This window comes from Lontra canadensis, unplaced genomic scaffold, assembly GCF_010015895.1.
Source record: "Lontra canadensis isolate GAN:19392208 unplaced genomic scaffold, GSC_riverotter_1.0 scaffold53, whole genome shotgun sequence".
NCBI lineage: Eukaryota > Metazoa > Chordata > Mammalia > Carnivora > Mustelidae > Lontra > Lontra canadensis.
In genome coordinates this window covers 7,914,398-7,933,977 of record NW_022631047.1, presented here as the reverse complement: position 1 = coordinate 7,933,977, position 19,580 = coordinate 7,914,398, and the positions used below count along the sequence as shown (strand labels likewise).

Sequence of the window (19,580 nt, the reverse complement as noted above, 5' to 3'; positions counted from 1 at the left end):
ATGGCAAAATAGGAGATTCCCCTGCACATGTTCTTCCCTGCCCCACAAGTAATCTGGTGGCCATCCACGGACAAAATTGCATTTGTGGGAGATTTGGGATCCAGGTAAGAATTTGTAAAACCTTGGTGGAGCCCAGGACTGAGGAGAACCAATTTGAGAAAGCAGGCCTGGGCCCAGGTGGGAGGCTTCCCAACCCTGGTCCTGGCTACTGACCCAGAAATAGCCGGTCCCTCTGGGGACTCCGTTATGGTCCTATCTGGCTTTGGTCCTGTCACCAGAACTACCTGCCAAAGGATCCAGGAAGAGTCACATCTATTTGTGCCTCAATAGGCCTACTGACCTTGGTCCCAGCTGTGGACCGTGACCATGATGTAGTTCCAGTCCTTCTCAGCCCTGGTCACGGAACAATCTTCCATGTACAGTGTCTTGTTAGAAGGCATGCTTCTCAGTGCTCTTGGAGGCAGACCTGCTGACCTCAGTCTATCTGTAGATCTCGAAGTGGCCCTGGAACCTGGCTCCAGGTGGGAGACATGTCTGTCTATGCATCCTGGAGGGGGCCTGGGACTCGGAGCCAGCTGCCTTCAACTAGGGTGTAGAGCTAGTCCTATCTGTTAGGAACCTGTTCAGGAAACTGGTGGGTGTCACACCCATTCAAGCATCTGGTAACAGACTATCTGTGGACCAACTGCGGGCCCTGAAGTGGACCCTTGCCCCAGCACCAGACTTACTGCCCCAGATCTTAAAGGCGGTATATTTCCCAGGGGACCACACAGGATCCACACCCAGCAGGTTCCACAGTAACAGGCCCACAAACTGTGGACCCAGCAGCAGCCACGTGATTCCTGTCATTGTCAACAACACCGTTTTTCTTCCTTTACTTAACTTTCTTCTTTGAAGCAAGAGTGTCATGGTTAAATTTGGAATTGTCAGGAAGAATAAAGAATGTGACAGAAAACACCAGACAGGATGGCTGGGACTACATACTAACCCATGGGATGTTCTCGATGAAGAATAACACCAGCTTCTGACACAGAAGTCATGTTAATAAGCCACAAGGAGGGAATATAATGAGGTAACTACAAAACAGCTAATATGAGGTTTGTAATGAGCCCTATTAGCAGCAGGAAAACGCAGTTAGCTTTGGTAGGAAAGGCCAAAAACGTGACAAGGCATTTATGAAAAACCCGAAGAATGTACAGCACTGGAGAGGAGTGCCCATGTGCTGAGAATCAAAATGAGTGACAGAGAAGAGGTGACTTTTGTGGGCGGCTGCAGACCAGCTCTTTGGCCCTTTTACTCACAGGACATTATGATCACTGGAGAAAACAAAATGGTTGTTTTGATTTTATTCTCTAAACACACTGTATTAGTTTCCCAGGGCTGCCAGAACAAAGTACCACACGCTGGGGGCTGCAACAACTACAGTTCATTGTCCTACAGGTCAAAAGTCTGAGAGCAAAGTGCTGCTTCCTCTCTAGTGCCATGAGGGAAGGTCTGTTCCAGGCTCGCATCCTTGACCTGCGACGGCCATCTTCCGTGTCTCTTCACACAGCCTCCTCTGTCTCTGTGTGCCAACTTTCTCTTTTGACAAGGACGCTGACCACGCTGGATGAAGGCCCACTCGAATGACCTCACTTTACCTCTGTGAAGACCCTAGTGTTCAAATAAAGGTCTATTCTAAAGTACTGGGGTTAGTACTTCAACATATACATTTTGGGGGGGACACAAGCCAACCTCTAATACACACATTATTTTATGACACTGTGCCATGCACATTACACAGGCCTAGTCATCCTTGACGGCTCATCAATCCAACTGTGAAGATGACCCACAGCTCTGGGGGAATCACTCCAGAGCTAGCTTGGAAAGAAAGGAGCAGAGGGAAGGAACCCCAAGCTGAAATCCCTGTAACAAAGATTAAAAGCAAACGTGAAGAATGTGTAAAAGACCATGCAACATTAGATGGAAACAAACGTGGAGAATATTTATAGTGAGAAAGATAATCAATGATTATTTAGCTGTAGGGTGCTTTCAAAGTGTTGTCTTTAAAAGGAATGTTTACTAATGTTCTAAATAAAAAAGCTAAACTTCTAAGAAAGAAAAAGAAAACAAAAAAATGGAAATGAACTTGTGTGGGCAGCAGGCTCTGCTCTGACTCTATGTGTACAACCCACAGTGAGCACTAATAAACGTGTGTTGGCCGGCCGGCCAACGGGAGGCTGAAATCATCAGGAGGGAGGTACAGTGATGTGAGCGGGCAGCATACTGAAACTGAAAGCTCATTTCAAAAGGCTGAATAAGCAAATGTGAAGTTGTGGGGAGACAACAATCCATTATAAATCTGTTTATAATATAAATATAAATCTGTTTATTATAATCTGATTATAAATCACCCCAAATTCAATGAAGCCCTTTTTGAAACTTCATTCAGCTTCTACTACATGCGAGTACACTGAGGCCAGTTCATAAATGCTTACTGCTCACTTTGTTCTAAGGCTGGTGCCGCAAACACAAATGTCTTCAAGGGCCAAGGAAGTAGTGGAAATAAGGCAAGTGGGGTGAGTGGGGAGCATGGCAAACAAGAAGCACATGCTCTGTGTCTAAACACAGCATCTCAGCTCCAGCCAGATATCCTCCTGCAGAAATGCAGGTCTAGTATGATCAGGCTTTCTAATTGTTTAGAAACTGGAAACAGATTTAAAAAACTTCTAATTTTTGAAATGACAGCTACTAATTTTTAAAAATCAAGCACTTCAGAGCAAACAAAATTTATCTATGGCGTGTAGGCTCTTAGCATGGAAATTCCCTTCTAAAACAGCTTCCTACAGTTTCAAATCATGCCCATTATGTGTAGTTGTTTAAGATTTGGTGAAAACGTTCATGTTCTATTTAGCTGCCCTGTCCACACTTTTTGTAAACTTGGATGAAGTTCTCTTTCAACTTTTATCTTTTCACGGGGAAGTCGTAATTATTTTTAGTTAACTGAACTCTTTCCCAGTGAATTTTGTTCTTTGTGTGTATCTGTCTGTGCAGAGGCAGAGACATGCTTCTTTCCTTGTATATTTTGGTTTGAGAGCAATGTGTCAATTTTCTGACCTCTAACATTGGAGGATCAGAGGCAAATTATTTATGGTAGGGAAGAGCGCTATAAAGGACTCTATATCAGCAATGATTGCTATTTTGTTCCCAAGTTACATCCCTTATTTTTTGTATTATATAAATGACTTGTTATAGTCTGGCTCTCATGCAAGACAGATGCGAACTGTGACATTCATCTCTGTACTCCCCACACCTGGCAAAATATGTGGAGCGTAGAAGTTGATGAACAAATATTTATTGTACTGAAATGAACTGCCTCACAGTGTCAAAATCCCTTAGTTGGCTCCCAAAGTCTCTTGTCATCTGATTTCAGCTTCACCTTTGGCTTATCCTCAAGGAGAGCCTGGATGATGACCAAATTCCTCTGGGAAATCAAGGTTCTTCCAGGACATTTTGAAATACACCGAAACAACTTTTCCTCCTTCTCTATCAATGGAAATCTACTGATTGTCAAAAATCCAACTTAAATCTTCCTTTCGTTGGGAATCCCATTCTATGACAGTGCAGTAGTCCCATATCCAACAGATCATAAACCACCAGTCATGCTCACTGGAAAAGTCAGGACAATCTAATTCATTTGTTTCTATGAGAAATGCTTTTAACCCTCAGAAAGCACTGTTTGCCACTAATCAAGTTTATAAGGACAATGCTTCTCTACATTATGCCCCAAAGGGCATACCTTAAAGGTCAAAACCTCAAAGGCCTTCAGAGGCCAGACAGGCAACAGAAATGGAAGAGTCCAATGTAAGAAAATTGGGAGCTGAATGACTATGGCAAAGTAGAATTCAAATATCCCACTCTTCCCTTCGTGAGGCAATGCAAGGTCAGAGTCACCAGACTTGCTCATTTTCAACAGGCCAAAACCGTGGGAGCCAAACAAAACAGGTCTGTGGGCTGCCAGTTTTGACCTTGTGTAGAACACATTATTTTCCTAGAGTTTAAAGACTGTTTCCAAGTAAAACAGCAGAAGGCTACACACACACACACAAATTGGAACTCACTACATGTACAAACTGTAGCTCTATTAGGTTCCAGTAAACTGCACCAGGCAAGTGTTTGGTGATGCCTCACCAAAACCCTAAGCTCGAAAACACCTCCAGAAGAGCAATAGCTTTCCTTTGGAAAGGCTCATCTGTGAGACTTTACACAACAACTGAAGTCTTAATCACATGGTTGCATCTTAAATACACATGTGTGGAAGAGGGCTGGTTTGGTTCTGCTAGAAAGAATGGAAGCCAGAAAGCTGCAATGGATTTTGACCAAACTAGACTGGTCTAGAAACACATCACTGTTTTTTTTTTTTTTTTTTAACAGAACCAAACACATGTTCATAGAGTTCATAACATCCCATGGGATTAAAATAAAAGGGTACCAAAGTGCATTCTGGTTAATTTACTTCCTCAAGGTGACTTACTGTTATTGTTTTCTTTTTCTGTCTCACATTCCTTCCTTTCAGGAATTATCTCTAAAAATACGTATTTCTGTTGGAGCTGTCAGTTAAAGGGCTCTATGCTGATCCACGAAAGAACCCCACTTCTTGCATGTAATGGCTGGTCTGGAAGTACCTGTGACTGAGGTCAGGCCAATAAAGGATCCTAGTTCAGAGATAAAGACCCTGGGCTGGGGTGAGAGGGCAAGTTATAGGGACCATGTAGTTTGGGCTATCCCAGGATGAGGGAAAGCACATGTGAAGATATAATTTCAAAATGATGGAAAGAGAGATTCCTGATAATATCATCAGAATACAGATCCCATCATGCCTGAGGCTATGCAAACATTGACCAGTAAGTAAACTTTCAATCTTAAGTTTGATTTGGGTTCTTATATGTGATGGCTGAGAGCCTTAGAAACATTTGTGGTATATTTTATTGAAGGAGATCATGGATACAATTAAATTAATTTCAGAAACAGGCAGCTGAACTGTATGACTGCTTTCTGGTTCAACATATATTTACTTCACATTTTATGTTCTATTCACCTAAAGCCTCTAATATCAGCAAATAAACAGTTTCCTATTCTCATTCAAGTATGCTTTTAAAATATGATTTCTGTACTATTGTATCAGTAATGCCATGCTTAGTACCAAAAATCTAAAGAATATAAAAAAGCAAAGAAATTACTCATTTCAGAAGTTAGGATTAAATTAACATGTCAGTCAAGTTTTATTTCCACACTATTGTGTATTCTTGGACACATATATTAAATTTGATCATTTAGGGGAACTGTTTTCAGTACAAATTACAAATTTAAAAAGAAAAGGTGTGTTTATGTGTGTGTGTGTAGTGAATCCCTGGTAAAGGTTTCATCTTTGGTATAATATAGAATCTTTGCATTTATCTGTGACAAGGGGTATTTTAGGAACCAGCTGAAAATGCATGATGAAGAGATTGCATTGGGAATGTTCAATATGCCTAGGTCACGTGACAATGTCTTCCAGTGCATGTTAGAATCAGATTACTTGTGGGGCAGAAAGCGTGCTCACCTCCTCGTTCTCGATTTTGAGCGTGGCCAGTCGGGACTGCAGCTGCTGGTACCTGAGCATGAGCTCTGCCTGGACCGGCTGCTGGGCACTGACCTGACACACCTGGTCGGGGGAATCAGAAACCACAGTTACAACAGGGCCATCAAGCTGGCCTCTAGAGGCACGGGTTTCCTACTTAGATGCTGCCTGAGTCACACAGATCCCCTCTAGATTCCAGGGACATCTTTACTCCGAAGAGCCGCCTCAAAACTTTGGTGTTAAATACTGACTTGCTACATGAGTGGTGAGAATGGAATGCAGCTGTGTGGCCTGGATACCACAGGGGAAGACGGCAGCTGCGGGAAGCTTCTCGAGATCTAAGAATGGGCCAGTTGCTGGAGAGGGAGCGTTGATGCTGACGTCTCACTGGTGGAATTCGGAATGACTGCGGGGCAGAGTGCAAAGGAGGACCCACGTGAACTACACAGGCAAAAGGAGGGGAGGTGGCAGAGCCTACTGGCTGCAGTCAGAGAGGACGGAGGTAGCTTACTCGCCCTCAGCTTCCTTCTCTGTGAAAAGGGGATACTAACATTTCCTACACCATGGGGTCCTTGCAGGGATGAAATAAGCTCATGTATAGAGAGTACTTAGAACACTGCCTGGAATAGATTAAGACTCAGGAAATGTCACTATTAGCATCTTTCAACCATGGCTTGCCTTACCAGTATCAGCCAAATCATGGGATTCACCATGAATGTGAAGGCGCTACTTCTTGCAGTCTGTAGCAGAAACATATTTTGGCTCTGATCTCAATAATGGTTAAGGTCAAAATTAGAGCCTTCTAATTATATTATATTTAGTTATATTAAAATTGCACCAGAAATGAAGTTTCTCTTCATTTTCCTTGTCACAGAAATGCTCTTGGCACATGGGGGTTTCCTTTTATGGAGTCCCCCAAATATTACAGAGATCGCTGCTCCCTGGCAGAACCGGCCTTAAAAAAAGGGGCAACTGACTAACTTTTTAAAAAATAATAATAGTAAAAAAAAAAAAAAGGAAAGAAAGAAAAAAGAAAAACTGCTAACCCAATCACTTCTCTGTGCTATTTTATCCTTCTATGTTTGACATATCCATAACTGAAAAATTGTAACAGTAATCATTTAGTTTTGGAAACATAACTTTGGGTGGGGTAAGCAACCTGCCTCTCAAATTCATGTGCTCTTCGCATAAAAACCGCTTACTATTTTTTATTGAGTAATTTACTCTATCAGATCAAGCAAATATAAAATTGGGTTAGAAATACAGCAGGCACAAGCCTATCTTGTGAATCTTAACACTAGGTGTCTCAGAAAAAATATGACGCTAAAGAAATCTGTCATCCCGATTGTATCTATTTTTAAAAACACACTGTGACCACAATAAGCTAATACTGAGTTCTTAATCTATGAGTATTGTTTTGCACAGCTGGAAGACCAAGTGCTAGCTAGCGTGCACATTAATTGGTTCTTCTTGCTTTCGCGGCCGCAGACAATAAAATACAGCACTGCAACTCGTACACAGCTTAGATGGATATTCTTCTTTGGGTAAAATAGGACAGAAAGCTAAATTCATACAAAGAACCCGAGATACATCATTTCTAATGCTCATTTTACCAGTTTGGAGACAACTGGAGTCTTAAAAAAAATGTTCTGCATTTTCCTCCCTCTCTCCCATGCTCCTGTGATTTGTAATTATTTTTCTTTATGGGGATCTTTAAATGAAGATTATCAGAAGTCTTCAGAGAGATTCTACTGGGCCAGCAAAATGTTTCCTTTTGAATTTAGATCTGAATGTCTAGAGGTAGAGGAAGGACTAACTATCCTGAGACAGTGTAGTGCTTACAAATGAGTTTGTCCACAGGGTTGGCCTCTGCGGGCATCTGGTTGCAGCTGGGGATGGGGCGGGATGGAGCAGGGAAGGTGGTGGTGGCCAATCTTAGGATATAACTAGCTAAGATCCCAAACAAAGGCAGGGGAGAGAACAGAACTGGGAAATCTGACAACTCTTAGGTTGAAGCAAGTGAAGAGTAACTAACTAATATAATGAAAGGACAATATTCATTAGTTTTGAAACAATCAATCACTGACCTCATCACCCATGTGAGACTGAAACTCAAATTTCACTGGTGGACAGAACGCGGCAGGGTACATCTCCATGAATCTCTGCTTATCACTCCTGGGCTCCAAATTGTCAACTGCATTCTCAATAATGTCTAAGCCTTCATGTCTGGAAGTTTCAAGATTATACTCTGCAGAGAGATATGTTCTCAGGGCTCTGTTCAGACTTGCATGGTAGCCAAGATCACAGCACTTAAAAAAATAAAACAATACCATATATAAAAATTAACTCAAAATGGATCAAAGACCTACATGTGACAGCAACAACTATAAAATTCTTAGAAGAAAACATAGGGGTAAACCTTCATGATCTTGCATTAGGCATTGGTTTCTTGGATAAGGCATCAAAAGTACAAGTAAAAAAAAAATTAGATTTCATAAAATTTGAAGACTTTTGTGCTTCAAGGGCACTATCAAGTAAACAGATAACCCACAGAATGGGAGATTTTTTGTAAGCCATGTATTTGATTTAAAAAATTTGTATTTAGAATATATAAAGAAATCCTACAACTCAATAATGAAAAGACAAATAGTGCAACTAAAAAATGAGCAATGGAACTGGACAGACATTTCCTAAAAATTATATACGAATGGTCAACAAGCACATGGAATGATGCTCAACATCATTAGTCCTCAGGGAAAAGCAAATTAAAACCACTTCACACCCACTAATAGGGTTTTAATAAAGATGACAGATAACGGTCATTGAGGAGGATGTAGGGAAATTGGAATCTTTTATATGCTACTAATGGGAATGTGAAATATTGTAGCCTCTTTGGAAAAGTCTGGCAGTTCATCAGAGAGTGAAACACAGAGTTAGCATATGACTTGGCAGTTCCATTCCTAGTAATATATACAAGGAAAATAAAAACAAATTTTCACACAAAAAAACTTGTACATGAGTGTTTATAGCAGCATTATTACTAATAGCTGAAAAGCAGAAACAATCTAAATGTCCAACTAATAAGTAAACAAAATGAAATGTTATCTGGTTATAACAAGAAGGGAGTGCAGATACATGCTACGACATCTAGGATCAACCTTGAAACGTTAAAATGTTAAGTGAAAGAAACCAGCCCCCAGAGACCACACCTTGTAGGATTCCATTTATAGGAAATGTCCAGAATAGGTAAATCTATAGAGATAGAAGGTAGATTAGTGGTTGCTAGGGAATGGAGGACCTGGAGGGTGGTGACTAAGGGATATAGGATTTCTTTTTGAGTAATGAAAATGTTCTGTAATAGATCATGGTGATGGCTACACAAATTTGAATATGCTAAAAGCCAATTGCAGATTTTTTAATGAATGAACTATATGGTATATGAATAGTATCTCAAGAAATGTGTCAAAAAATAAAAGAGGCGGGGCGCCTGGGTGGCTCAGTGGGTTAAAGCCTTTGCCTTTGCCTTGGGTCATGATCTCAGGGTCCTGGGATCAAGCACCGCACCGGGCTCTCTGCTCAGCGGGGAGCCTGCTTCCTCCCTTCTCTCTCTCTGCCTGCCTCTCTGCCTACTTGTGATTTGTCTGTCAAATAAAAAAAAAAAATCTTAAAAAAAAATAAAAGAGGCAAAACAAAATACTGAAAGGAAATAATGAAAAAAAATAGCATTTAAATTTGTTCATGCTTATTGAGACTATGATTAATTGAAATCTTTGTAGGATGCAAACACAATAACTGTGATATTTTGGATTTGTATAATTTACTGATGACTCCAAAATAATCTGTACTCTTTCAGAAGTGAGAAGAACAGGTTTGAATCTGCCAAAAAAGTTCAGGAATAATGTCTTCTTTCTTATCCCTAGAAAAAAATTCATAAATAAAAAACGACTGCCAAAGTCCTTTCACTGGAGATAGAATTTTGGGATTCTTAAATTTTCATTACCTTTTATTTGTATTTGCATTTATCTTTTTCATGTTGCATTTTAAGAGAATATAACTGAAATAATATAACTCTGGGTACTGATCAGTTATAAAATACTGAAAGAATTTTACATTTGTACATAGATATAATATAAATTTTTTAAAGAGGAAGTGGTCTATAAAGGTATAAAACCAGGGCATCCCTATATTGTTCTAATGCAATTCAATCAATTCAATTTGATTCAATTCAACCCACTAATTGGCCATCTATTAGGTACCTGGAAATTTGCTAGGCTCCAAGAATATGAAGACTGGAATACAGTAAAACATAACCTCCATTTTCAAGGAATTTGCATATAAGTTATTCATTACTTTCCTGCTAAGATAGTCGTAGAGGGGCACAAAGGAAGTAACCTCGTACAAAGGACACACCCACCAGGATGGGAACCATCAGAACGGCCTTTACGAAGGCACAGATTCAATTCTACCCTCATCCTCCAATTTTAGAATTATTAAATTTGGGACTTTTCTGTAGAGATATTCTAAAATCTTGCTATTCAAAGTGTGGTCTGTAGATCATTAGCATCACCTAGAACTTGCTAGAAATGCAGAATCTTGGGCCTCAGCCTTGACCTGATGAATTAGAATCTGAAGTTAAAAACAAAACCAAACCCATAGGTGTTTATATGCACATTAAAGTTTGAGAAGCACCACACTAAAACTTCAATTAAAAAAAGATCCCAGGGGCACCTGGGTGGCTCAGCGGGTTAAAGCCTCTGCCTTCGGCTCAGGTCATGATCCCAGGGTCCTGGGATTGAGCCCCGCACTGGGCTCTCTGCTCAGCAGGGAGCCTGCTTCCCCCTCTCTCTCTCTGCCTGCCTCTCTGCCTACTTGTGATCTCTCTCTGTCAAATAAATAAATAAAATCTTTAAAAAAAAAAAAAGTCCCAAAATCCTGTCCACTGGGAGTGCTATTTCTCTGAGTGGGCAAGAGAATCAACGTGAGTTAAGTATTATTTGATTTAAAAGAGCAGAGAGAAGCTGCCTTATCACAATTACAAATACAAGCAAAATACAATTGTGAAATGCGGAAGTCTCATCATGGGTACATTTTCAGTGGAATCAGCTGCACTTGAATATAGAGAAAAATTTCCAGTTAATTAAAAAATTCTAGGCTCAGATGAGCAAAGTCCTCTTTTATTTCATTTGCTCCTCGAAATTCGTAAAGGTTCCATGTAGCATTTTATATACAACAGAGGGACTGAGTCATTCCACATTCCAGTAATACCTCGTCTTGTGCAAACACGAATGGGTAAAGGAAATGGCCTAGTTTCTTTGAAATGTACTTGTGCTTCAGAACACCCCACTACTCCGAAAAAAGACAGGTTCGGCTTGATAATAATGAAGCAAATCACATAAGCTGCTTTATTTTATGAGTACTGGATCCCAATGGGAGTACCTAGAAAATTGATACTAAGGAAAGAAACAACCTAGAGAAAAAGCCCCCCTCTAAACTGAGTCTCTTTTCAGCTTAGAAAGGAAGAAAGAGAGGAAGAACAAAGGAAAAAGAGGGGAAAAAAAAAAAAAAAGAAATTCAACCCCAACTACCTAATTGAAGTAGGAAAAAACACACGCTAAGTTTTTATTATTCCCGGACTTAAACCACTCTGTTCCTCAAATTTCTGAGTTGCTTCTTTGGGGAGTAAATGTCACAAATGTCCTGTGCCTGCCTCCACACTCAGGTCACCAGGTGGATTTGGTGGCACAGGACCTAGCAAGGTAGCTGCTTTCCCTGGCGGTTTCCTAATAGGGTGCGGAGAAGTATGCATGTGGCTTTGTAGCCAGTCCAGGGGGCCCCCTAGGTGTCTTCTGGACTTGAATGCTATACCCCAGGTGGAGGTTTCTATGATGAGCTTGATGGACAATTTCCATCTTTGATCCCTACAGAGCTTATCAGTCTGGAAAGCCACTTAATTAGCATGATTCTGTTACTTCTGATATGCAATGTTTTCTATGCTCTAGGTTTTTCAAGTGTCCTGGACTTTAAAGGAAACACGAATAAAATTTTTATTCAAGGTCTCCTGGGACAGCAAGGATGTCACAGAATCGTCTTTTCTCCGAACTGGATGCTAAAATGACACTGGCTATGTTAAGATTCACGATACTTGGTTAAAAGGCCTAAAGTAATTCTATGGAGGTTATGAATTATTAATGTCAGTATGAAAGACCAGCTTCTGCACAGAGCTGAGTTATAACCCAAGTGCATTTAATGATGAAAATACACAAGAAACCAATAAGATATTTTATGAAAACAAAACAGTGATCTTCTGAATGAAAAACTGAATGGGTACATAAAATTATGGATTAAAGCTGGGGAAGGAAAGAGTAATGGAAGTAGAAGGGCATTTTTTGGTTTTGTTTTGTTTTTTAATATTCTAACAGCTGCCAAGATAGATCTCACTAGGTATTATAAGTCTAAATCACCACAGTAAGCTAACTTCTTTAGGTAAAAGGGTTGCAAATCATATCAAAAATAAAGATGAAATTTAGGTTTTGAGGACTGTGACAAATTCTTTGACTTGTTCCAAAGGCTGCGGGGCAGCTGAAATATTCTTGGTGGTTTTACAGTCACATATAAATGATCACAGCTATTCAGGGAGATGACCTTTGTTTATTTGTTTGCATATACTCTTATGACATAAGTAGTCCTGCTGGGTAGAAGGCTGGTCCAAGATGGGAGTGAAGATGATGGATTCCAATGGAAACAAGTCCCACACATGTGCTTCCACAACAGTAATAGCCAATGTCATGTGCAGGGCAGCCCTGGAAGTGGCTGGAAGGCAGCCCCAAGCTCCAGGTGACTACGGAATTAAACAGCTGTCACGAGGATGGAAAGGGAGGGAACTCTTCTGCGGCAGTATTCCGTCTTAACTTCATCATTCCTGCCACTATCTGCGAGGCTTCCATGATCTTTTGTCCTGGGTTCCATCTCTGGCTTTTCATTAAGCTTTGGCTTTGACCCTTCCAGAGCCATGGACATTGGGTAAAGACTTGATCTACCCCTTGTTTTCGGTCTTTTCTACAATAGTGCAACCCAAGCAAACAACTGTAAAAACAACTTTCACATAACCATGGGTAGGATTTCCAAGGGCCAGAAATAGGTAACTTCACAGCTTTTACTGCAAATGAAGAAAGCTGACTTCTTCTGAATAAATTACCTCTGTCCCTTACTATTTTCCTCTCTAGCTACTCAGTGCTTCACCTCAGAAACCACAAACTTGTTTTGTGAGAGATGGGCATCTCAAGTGACTGAACTGGATGTTTAAAATTCTACCGGCATCCTTTAGACACCTGCTCTCATGTCTGGGTTCCTGATCGTCCATGCAGAGCTGACAATTTAATTCTCACTGCTGCTTTAGTAACCACGGCCCAACATTCAGCCAAACTTGTTTTGAGTTTCTTTTGTGCAACAAAACTGTCAAAATGGTACACTGAAATGGATACAAAGTAGGAAACAGGAGGAGAACAGAGGTTGCAAATGCCCAAGCCAGTGAGTAGGACTAATAACCATTTGTGGTCTAATGCTGCTCCCACTCCCATGGGCAATCACTTCTCTCAGAGGAGCTGCCACCAGATGCGTTCTTCCCCAGGCCACATCTCTAGAACTACTCTGAATCACGTCACAAAGGAGATGAGAGAAGAAATAAAAGTAAGCCCAAACAAACAGGTTGGCTGGTAGATGCTATGGAGAAGACAGAAAAACTGGGAGTGCTGGGGGAAAGGGGGCTATTCCTTTTTATGGGGCAGTTGGGTGCAATGTGAATGAAGAGAAGGGCTCTGTCTAGTGAAGCTGTAGAAGAATGTTCTAGACAAAAAGTAGCAAGGCCCAAGGCAAGAAATAGCTTACTGGGTCTGGGGAACAGAAAGGCCAATGTAGCCAAAACACAGTAACTAAAGGAAGAAGCTGGAACACATGACACAGAGTGGCAGGTGGGCAGTTCACATGGGTCTTGGTGAAGAGTTTAGATATTATTCTAAAGACAACGGGAGGCCTTTGGAGTGTTTTATATCAGGATTGACAGGTCTAGTTTATCTTTCTTAATATACTGGCTGCTTTGGAAGAGAACGGATTACTGATTATTACTGGAAGTGGGGTGACATCTCGGAAAGCTAAGTGCAGGCAGGAGATGGAGAGCTTTGTCTTGGAGACAGTGCGAGCAGCAAGAAACAGCAAGGTTTGGGATGTTTAGGAGGTACAGATGACAGGACTGGCTGATGGGTCTCTATGTGGGAAATGAGGGAACTGGGTTTTCACTTTGCACAAATGGGTGGAAAGGTGTGCCACTTACTGAGGTGTAAAAAATGGTTACGAAAAAGTTATGTGTATGGAGAATGAGGACAATAATGGGGGCAAATGGGTATAAAAAGTTGAGTGCATGACAAATGACGTGTTCAAGGTACCTATTAGACAACCGAGTAGAGGTGTCCAGTAGGCAGTTGGACATACAAATCTAAGTCCTGGGCGATGATCAAGGCAGGTGATAAAAATCTAGGAGCCATCACATAGTATTTAAGGCAAGGGACCAAGAGGTGGAAAGCCAAGGATCACGCTTTGGACACTTTCAACATTCCGAGGTCCAGCCAAGATGGAACTTAGAGGAGCTATGCTGCAGGTACAAAGCAGGTGGGTGCATTTTCATTTAACAAAAGCCCATGGCATCTCCATTGGAAGGAACTTTTAAAACCATCTACTTCAGTCATCCAACTCATTTCAGTTTTTAAATACACCTTCAATCACAAAGGGATAAAAACTCACATAAATCAATTTCCATGATAACTCCACTATCCTAACCCATTTACCATGATCTCTCTATCATCTTCCTAATAAGAGTTCAGGCCTAATGGGGACTGCAGTATCACAATTTGGCGGGTTTTCATGGCTAAATCGAAATACCATTATGCACGGGGATAAGTCAAACTAATTAAGAAAAATCTGAACTCTGAATAAGTTGCTTTTTAATTAAACACAAGTCTCTGGAGACAAAGGATAAGGCTAAAAGCTTTAGGACAGCTGATTACTTAGACATGATAGAGTAAACACGGCATGGAGTATATGATGTAATCGAATCTCAATTTTATTCTGTATAAATGGCTAATAAAATGTATGACAGATATCTTCACCAAGAAAATGAGCTGCAGTAGGGGATTATTCTATAGCAGTATTCTATAAGTTACAAAGATTTATCCTTCAAACTCTAAAGTGACCTAAACTTTTACAGGGAGTAACTAGAATCCGTGAAACTCTACTAAAAGGATAACAAATACTTTATTATCACTGGGCAGATGTTCTGGGACAAAGCACCAATGGAATTCTGCTGTTTCTCTGAATGCCTTTTGAGGGTGGATAGGTGTGGAACTGGACTGAAAGAGTCTACATTACCAGCTGTTTGAGGAATTCTAGATATAGAGAATGGAGAATTTGATTGCACACCTAGGATTATGGGAAATAATACTTGTACTGTCCTCTTGGCAAATTATAATCACTTGAAAATCTCAGCATTCAGTTACAAATATTTGTTGTCTGCATGGTTTTTCTTCTGGGTTGTAAAGCTTGTAATGCATCTTGATTCTAAACAGAATTAGTTACAGCCTTTTTTGCACTTACTTTTGGAGATAATAATGATTACAGAAGCGAAACCTATGATTTATAAAACTACAATCTATTTTCCTTTATAATTATGCCTTTATTCTCCCAAATGAATTAAATCTCCTTTGGCCAATATTTGTAATAAATTTCTTACAATTTGTACTTATTCTTTTTATTTTTTAAAAAGATTTTATTTATTTATTTGACAAAGAGAGAGATCACAAATAGGCAGAGAGGCAGGCAGAGGCTTAACCCACTGAACCACCCAGGCACCCCGTAATTATTCTTTTTAAAAAAATATTTATTTATTTGAGAGAGAGAGAGAGAGAGAGAGAGAGAAAGCAAGAGCATGTGAGTAGGAGGAGAGGGAGAGAGAGAGAGAGAATCTTTTTTTTTTTTTTTTTAAGATTTTATTTATTTATTTGACAGACAGAGATCACAAGTAGGCAGAGAGGCAGGCAGAGAGAGGAGGAAGCAGGCTCCCCACCGAGCAGAAAGCCGGATGCGGGGCTCGATCCCAGGATGCTGGGATCATGACCTGAGCCGAAGGCAGAGGCTTTAACCCACTGAGCCACCCAGGCGCCCCAGAGAGAGAGAATCTTAAGCAGACTCCCCATTGAGCTTCTCCAGGCTTGATCCCACAACCCTGAGACCACGACCAAGCTGAAATTAAGAGTCCGACACTCAACCGACTAAGCCACCCAGGTGCCCCAAATTTGTATTTCATCTTCAAGTGACATAATAAACATCCTTTTTTGTTGTGAAAATAATTCTCTGTTCCACTTCCTACCTGATTTTAAATTAAGAGATTGTAACTCTACAAACTAAAATTTACCCAGGACCTTCTTCTACCTTATTAATTTGTACTCCAAAAAAGCATTTTGCTGACTGAGGTAAATTATAGCTCAGCTTTGAGTTCCAATTTAGTATATTTCCAATTTCATAGGATCTAAACTCAAGAAGTTTTAGAACACCCACTTTGTTGCAAGGGGCAAAAATGTTAACTATCTGATGGAGTAATCAGAGTCACATCATCCAAGCCGGTGACCAATTTTAGCATCACTCCTGGTGGGTTAAGACACAGCAACATCGCCTATGGTGTGATCTGTTGCAAAGTGCTTAATTTGAACTCATCAAATCATTATATAATGTTCACTTTGTAGGAAATACAGGAAACAGAGAAACAGGCTAACTGACACGGCAAAGAATAGAGATAAATCCAGAAGCTGAGATGTTCTGAGGAACAATGTTCCTGAGTCTTCAACAAGGGACTTTGTTAGATTAAAAAAAAAAAAAAGACTAATGGAACACATCACCCAGATGCAATGTGTGATCCTAAATTTCATCTAGTCTAGACACACTAGCTGTGAAATGTTTGTTGGGGGGGATCATAAATAGGAATATGGTTTGGCTATTAGATGAGTTCAAAATTTTCTGAAATGGAAAGATGGGCGTCAATGATCGAAAAGAGTAGGTTAAAAAGCTGTATATAAAATATGATTTCATACTCCTCTGGTATAAAAATGTACATGTATGTGGACACGAAAAAGTCTACATGTTAACAGTGATGATCTGAGATGGTAAGAATGTGATCATGTCATTTTTGCTTATAATTTTTTCCCTAATTTTCTACAATGTACATGTACTAATTCTGTGATAATAAAAAGACTGGTTTTAAAATACAAATTCTAGGGGCCTGGGTGGTTCAGTCAAATGTCTGCCTTCAGCTCAGGTCATGATCTCAGGGTTCTGGGATTGAGACCCACCACTGGGCTCCCTGCTCAGAAGGAGTCTGCTTCTTCCTCTCCCTCTGCCCTCCCCCCACTCATGCTCATGCCCTTTTCTCTCTCTCAAATAAATAAATGAAATCTTTTTTAAAATAAATAAATAATAAAATACAAATCCTCTGGAAAGTCATATGGAAAATTCATATGACTTTTAAAAATTTTTTTGTTTTTATTTATTTTACTTTTTTTTTGTTTTTGTTTTTGTTTTTTTAAATACCAATAGATCCATTTATCACAGTCTATCCCAGGATATTTGTAAGAAAAGAGACAGATTATTGACATCAGTAGAAACCAAGGGAAATGAGAGGTGTATATAAAGGTCTCAATTTGAATTCTTATTATATTGCTTTGATTCAGTCAAGACACATTTAGTTATCTTCCATTTCATTTCACATATAAAATGTCAAGCATTAAAAACGTTGTCTTATTATCATATGATCTTTCTGATATGAGGAATCTGAGAGGCAGGGCAGGGGGTTGTGGGGGGTAGGGAAGGAAAAAATGAAACAAGATGGGATGGGAGGAGACAAACCATAAGATACTCTTAATCTCACAAAACAAACTGAGGGTTGGGACGCCTGGGTGGCTCAGTTGGTTAAGCAGCTGCCTTCGGCTCAGGTCATGATCCCAGCGTCCTGGGATCGAGTCCCACATCGGGCTCCTTGCTCTACAGGGAGCCTGCTTCTCCCTCTGCCTCTGCCTGCCATTCTGTCTGCCTGTGCTCGCTCTCTCTCTCTCTCTCATAAATAAATAAAATCTTAAAAAAACAAAACAAAAAAAAACAAACAAACTGAGGGTTGCTGGGGGGTGGGGGGATAGGGAAGGGTGGCTGGGTAATGGACATTGAGGAAGGTATGTGTTATGGTGAGTGCTGTGAAGTGTGTAAGCCTGACGATTCACAGACCTGTACCCCTGGGGCAAATAATACATTATATGTTAATAAAAAAATAAATAAAAACAAAATTAAAACGTCTTGACTTTTTCTCATTAGAAATACAACAACTCTTCCAATTATTATTAGATAGCTCACTATAAAAGTGATTTTGTTAAATAAGCTCACAAAGCAAAGGATTCTAGCTGCCTTTGCAAAATAATCAGTCTTTCTTTTTCACAAGGAAGGGTCAAGCTTAATGGTTTTTAGGATCACCACTATATATGCAAATTATATTCCCACACAGTAAGCAACCATTTTAGAAGGTGCACATTCACCGCCTTAAAAGTGAGTTAATGAATGCATAACTTTTACTAAGCAAGGATTCAATTTCGGTTGAATATGACAACAAACCCATTTCTTTTAAAATTCATAATGAAGTTGTATTATTTGAGAATTACTCCCATTTCAAATTTAAGGCTGATCTTTTAAAAGTCCATCCTTTCTTAAAATTGAAAATTACTTGATACATTTAACCATTATTTATTTACATCAGAGTTAGTTAGATTTGGGGGTTAAAAAGTCTGAGTATGAGGCCCACTGCTTACTAGCTGTGTGACCTTGGACAAACTATCCAGCCTACATAAGCCTCAGTTCTTTAATCAAGTGTACAAAATAGCATTTACCTCACATGGTTTGATGAGATAATGCTTAGAAACCTGTTTGTCACATAGTAAGAGCTCAATGAATATCCATGACAATTATGACTTTCCTGAAATGCTAATCCTGTCCTATAGGTGCCAGTAGTATTGGGAATGCTACTGTCATCTCCCACACAGATGACCAACTGGCATCTCACTCCTACTACAAGAGACAGAACTGCTGCTTCCTACCCTTTCACCCACATCTCCTCAGGGTCCCCACCTCAGGAAAAGGCACCACTGTTAACCTAGTTACTCAGGACCTGAACTGAGGAGTCTGTTTACCCTTCTGTTCACCGACTATATCAAATTCCTATTCAATGAATTTTGAATCCAACTAACCACTTCCCCCAGGTCTCGTCTCTAGTCTGGACAATTGCAAAAGACTCTAGATAGAGCTTGTTGTTTTCACTCATCACTTCCCTCCGTCTGTTTTCCACCCAGATGCCAGAGTGAGTCTCTATCATGTAAACAGGTGATGTCACTTCCCTGAGTAAAACCCATCAATGGCTTTTCACCATACTTAGGACACGATCTAAACCCCTTTCCCATCCAAAAGACCCTAAGTAACTGGGCTTCTGCCTACATTCTCTTCCAGAACCTTCCTCCTCACTTACTCTGCTCTGGCCATACTGGCCTCCTGCTTTGCTGCTGCTTGAGCATCTTGAGCTTGCCAAACACACAACTGCCTCTACACCGTGAGCCTTGCCCGGCCTTCTGCATGCGGGATTCCTTCCCTATCTAGCCACGTGGCTCTCCAGCTCACTTCTCTGCTCAGATATCAGGCTTTTCCTGAATGCCATCAAAAGAAGCCCTCAGATAGTGGTTTTATTTTTATTTACAGCATTGTCACTACTATATAATGTTTGTATATATGTAAATATGTTTTTGAGCTGATGCCTCAAGTAGGACATTAACTCCTTGAAGACAGGAACTTTGTTTTGTTCATTGCTGGATTCCCACTGTCAAAATCAGTGCTTGGTACCTTGCAGGTGGTA

At 40.2% G+C, this 19,580-nt stretch overlaps 1 protein-coding gene across 2 annotated transcripts in view; it reads right to left on the bottom strand.

Annotated features, from left to right (window-relative positions):
• Window positions 1-19,580, bottom strand: part of SRGAP1 (SLIT-ROBO Rho GTPase activating protein 1) — a 273,423-nt gene that overhangs the window by 59,093 nt on the left and 194,750 nt on the right. For both annotated transcript variants that reach the window (XM_032874653.1, XM_032874654.1), the window contains exons 7-8: window positions 7,687-7,908; window positions 5,582-5,683 (exon numbers count right to left, since the gene is read on the bottom strand). In XM_032874653.1, coding sequence (XP_032730544.1) covers window positions 5,582-5,683; window positions 7,687-7,908 — 324 coding nt within the window. The remainder of the gene's footprint in view (window positions 1-5,581; window positions 5,684-7,686; window positions 7,909-19,580) is intronic.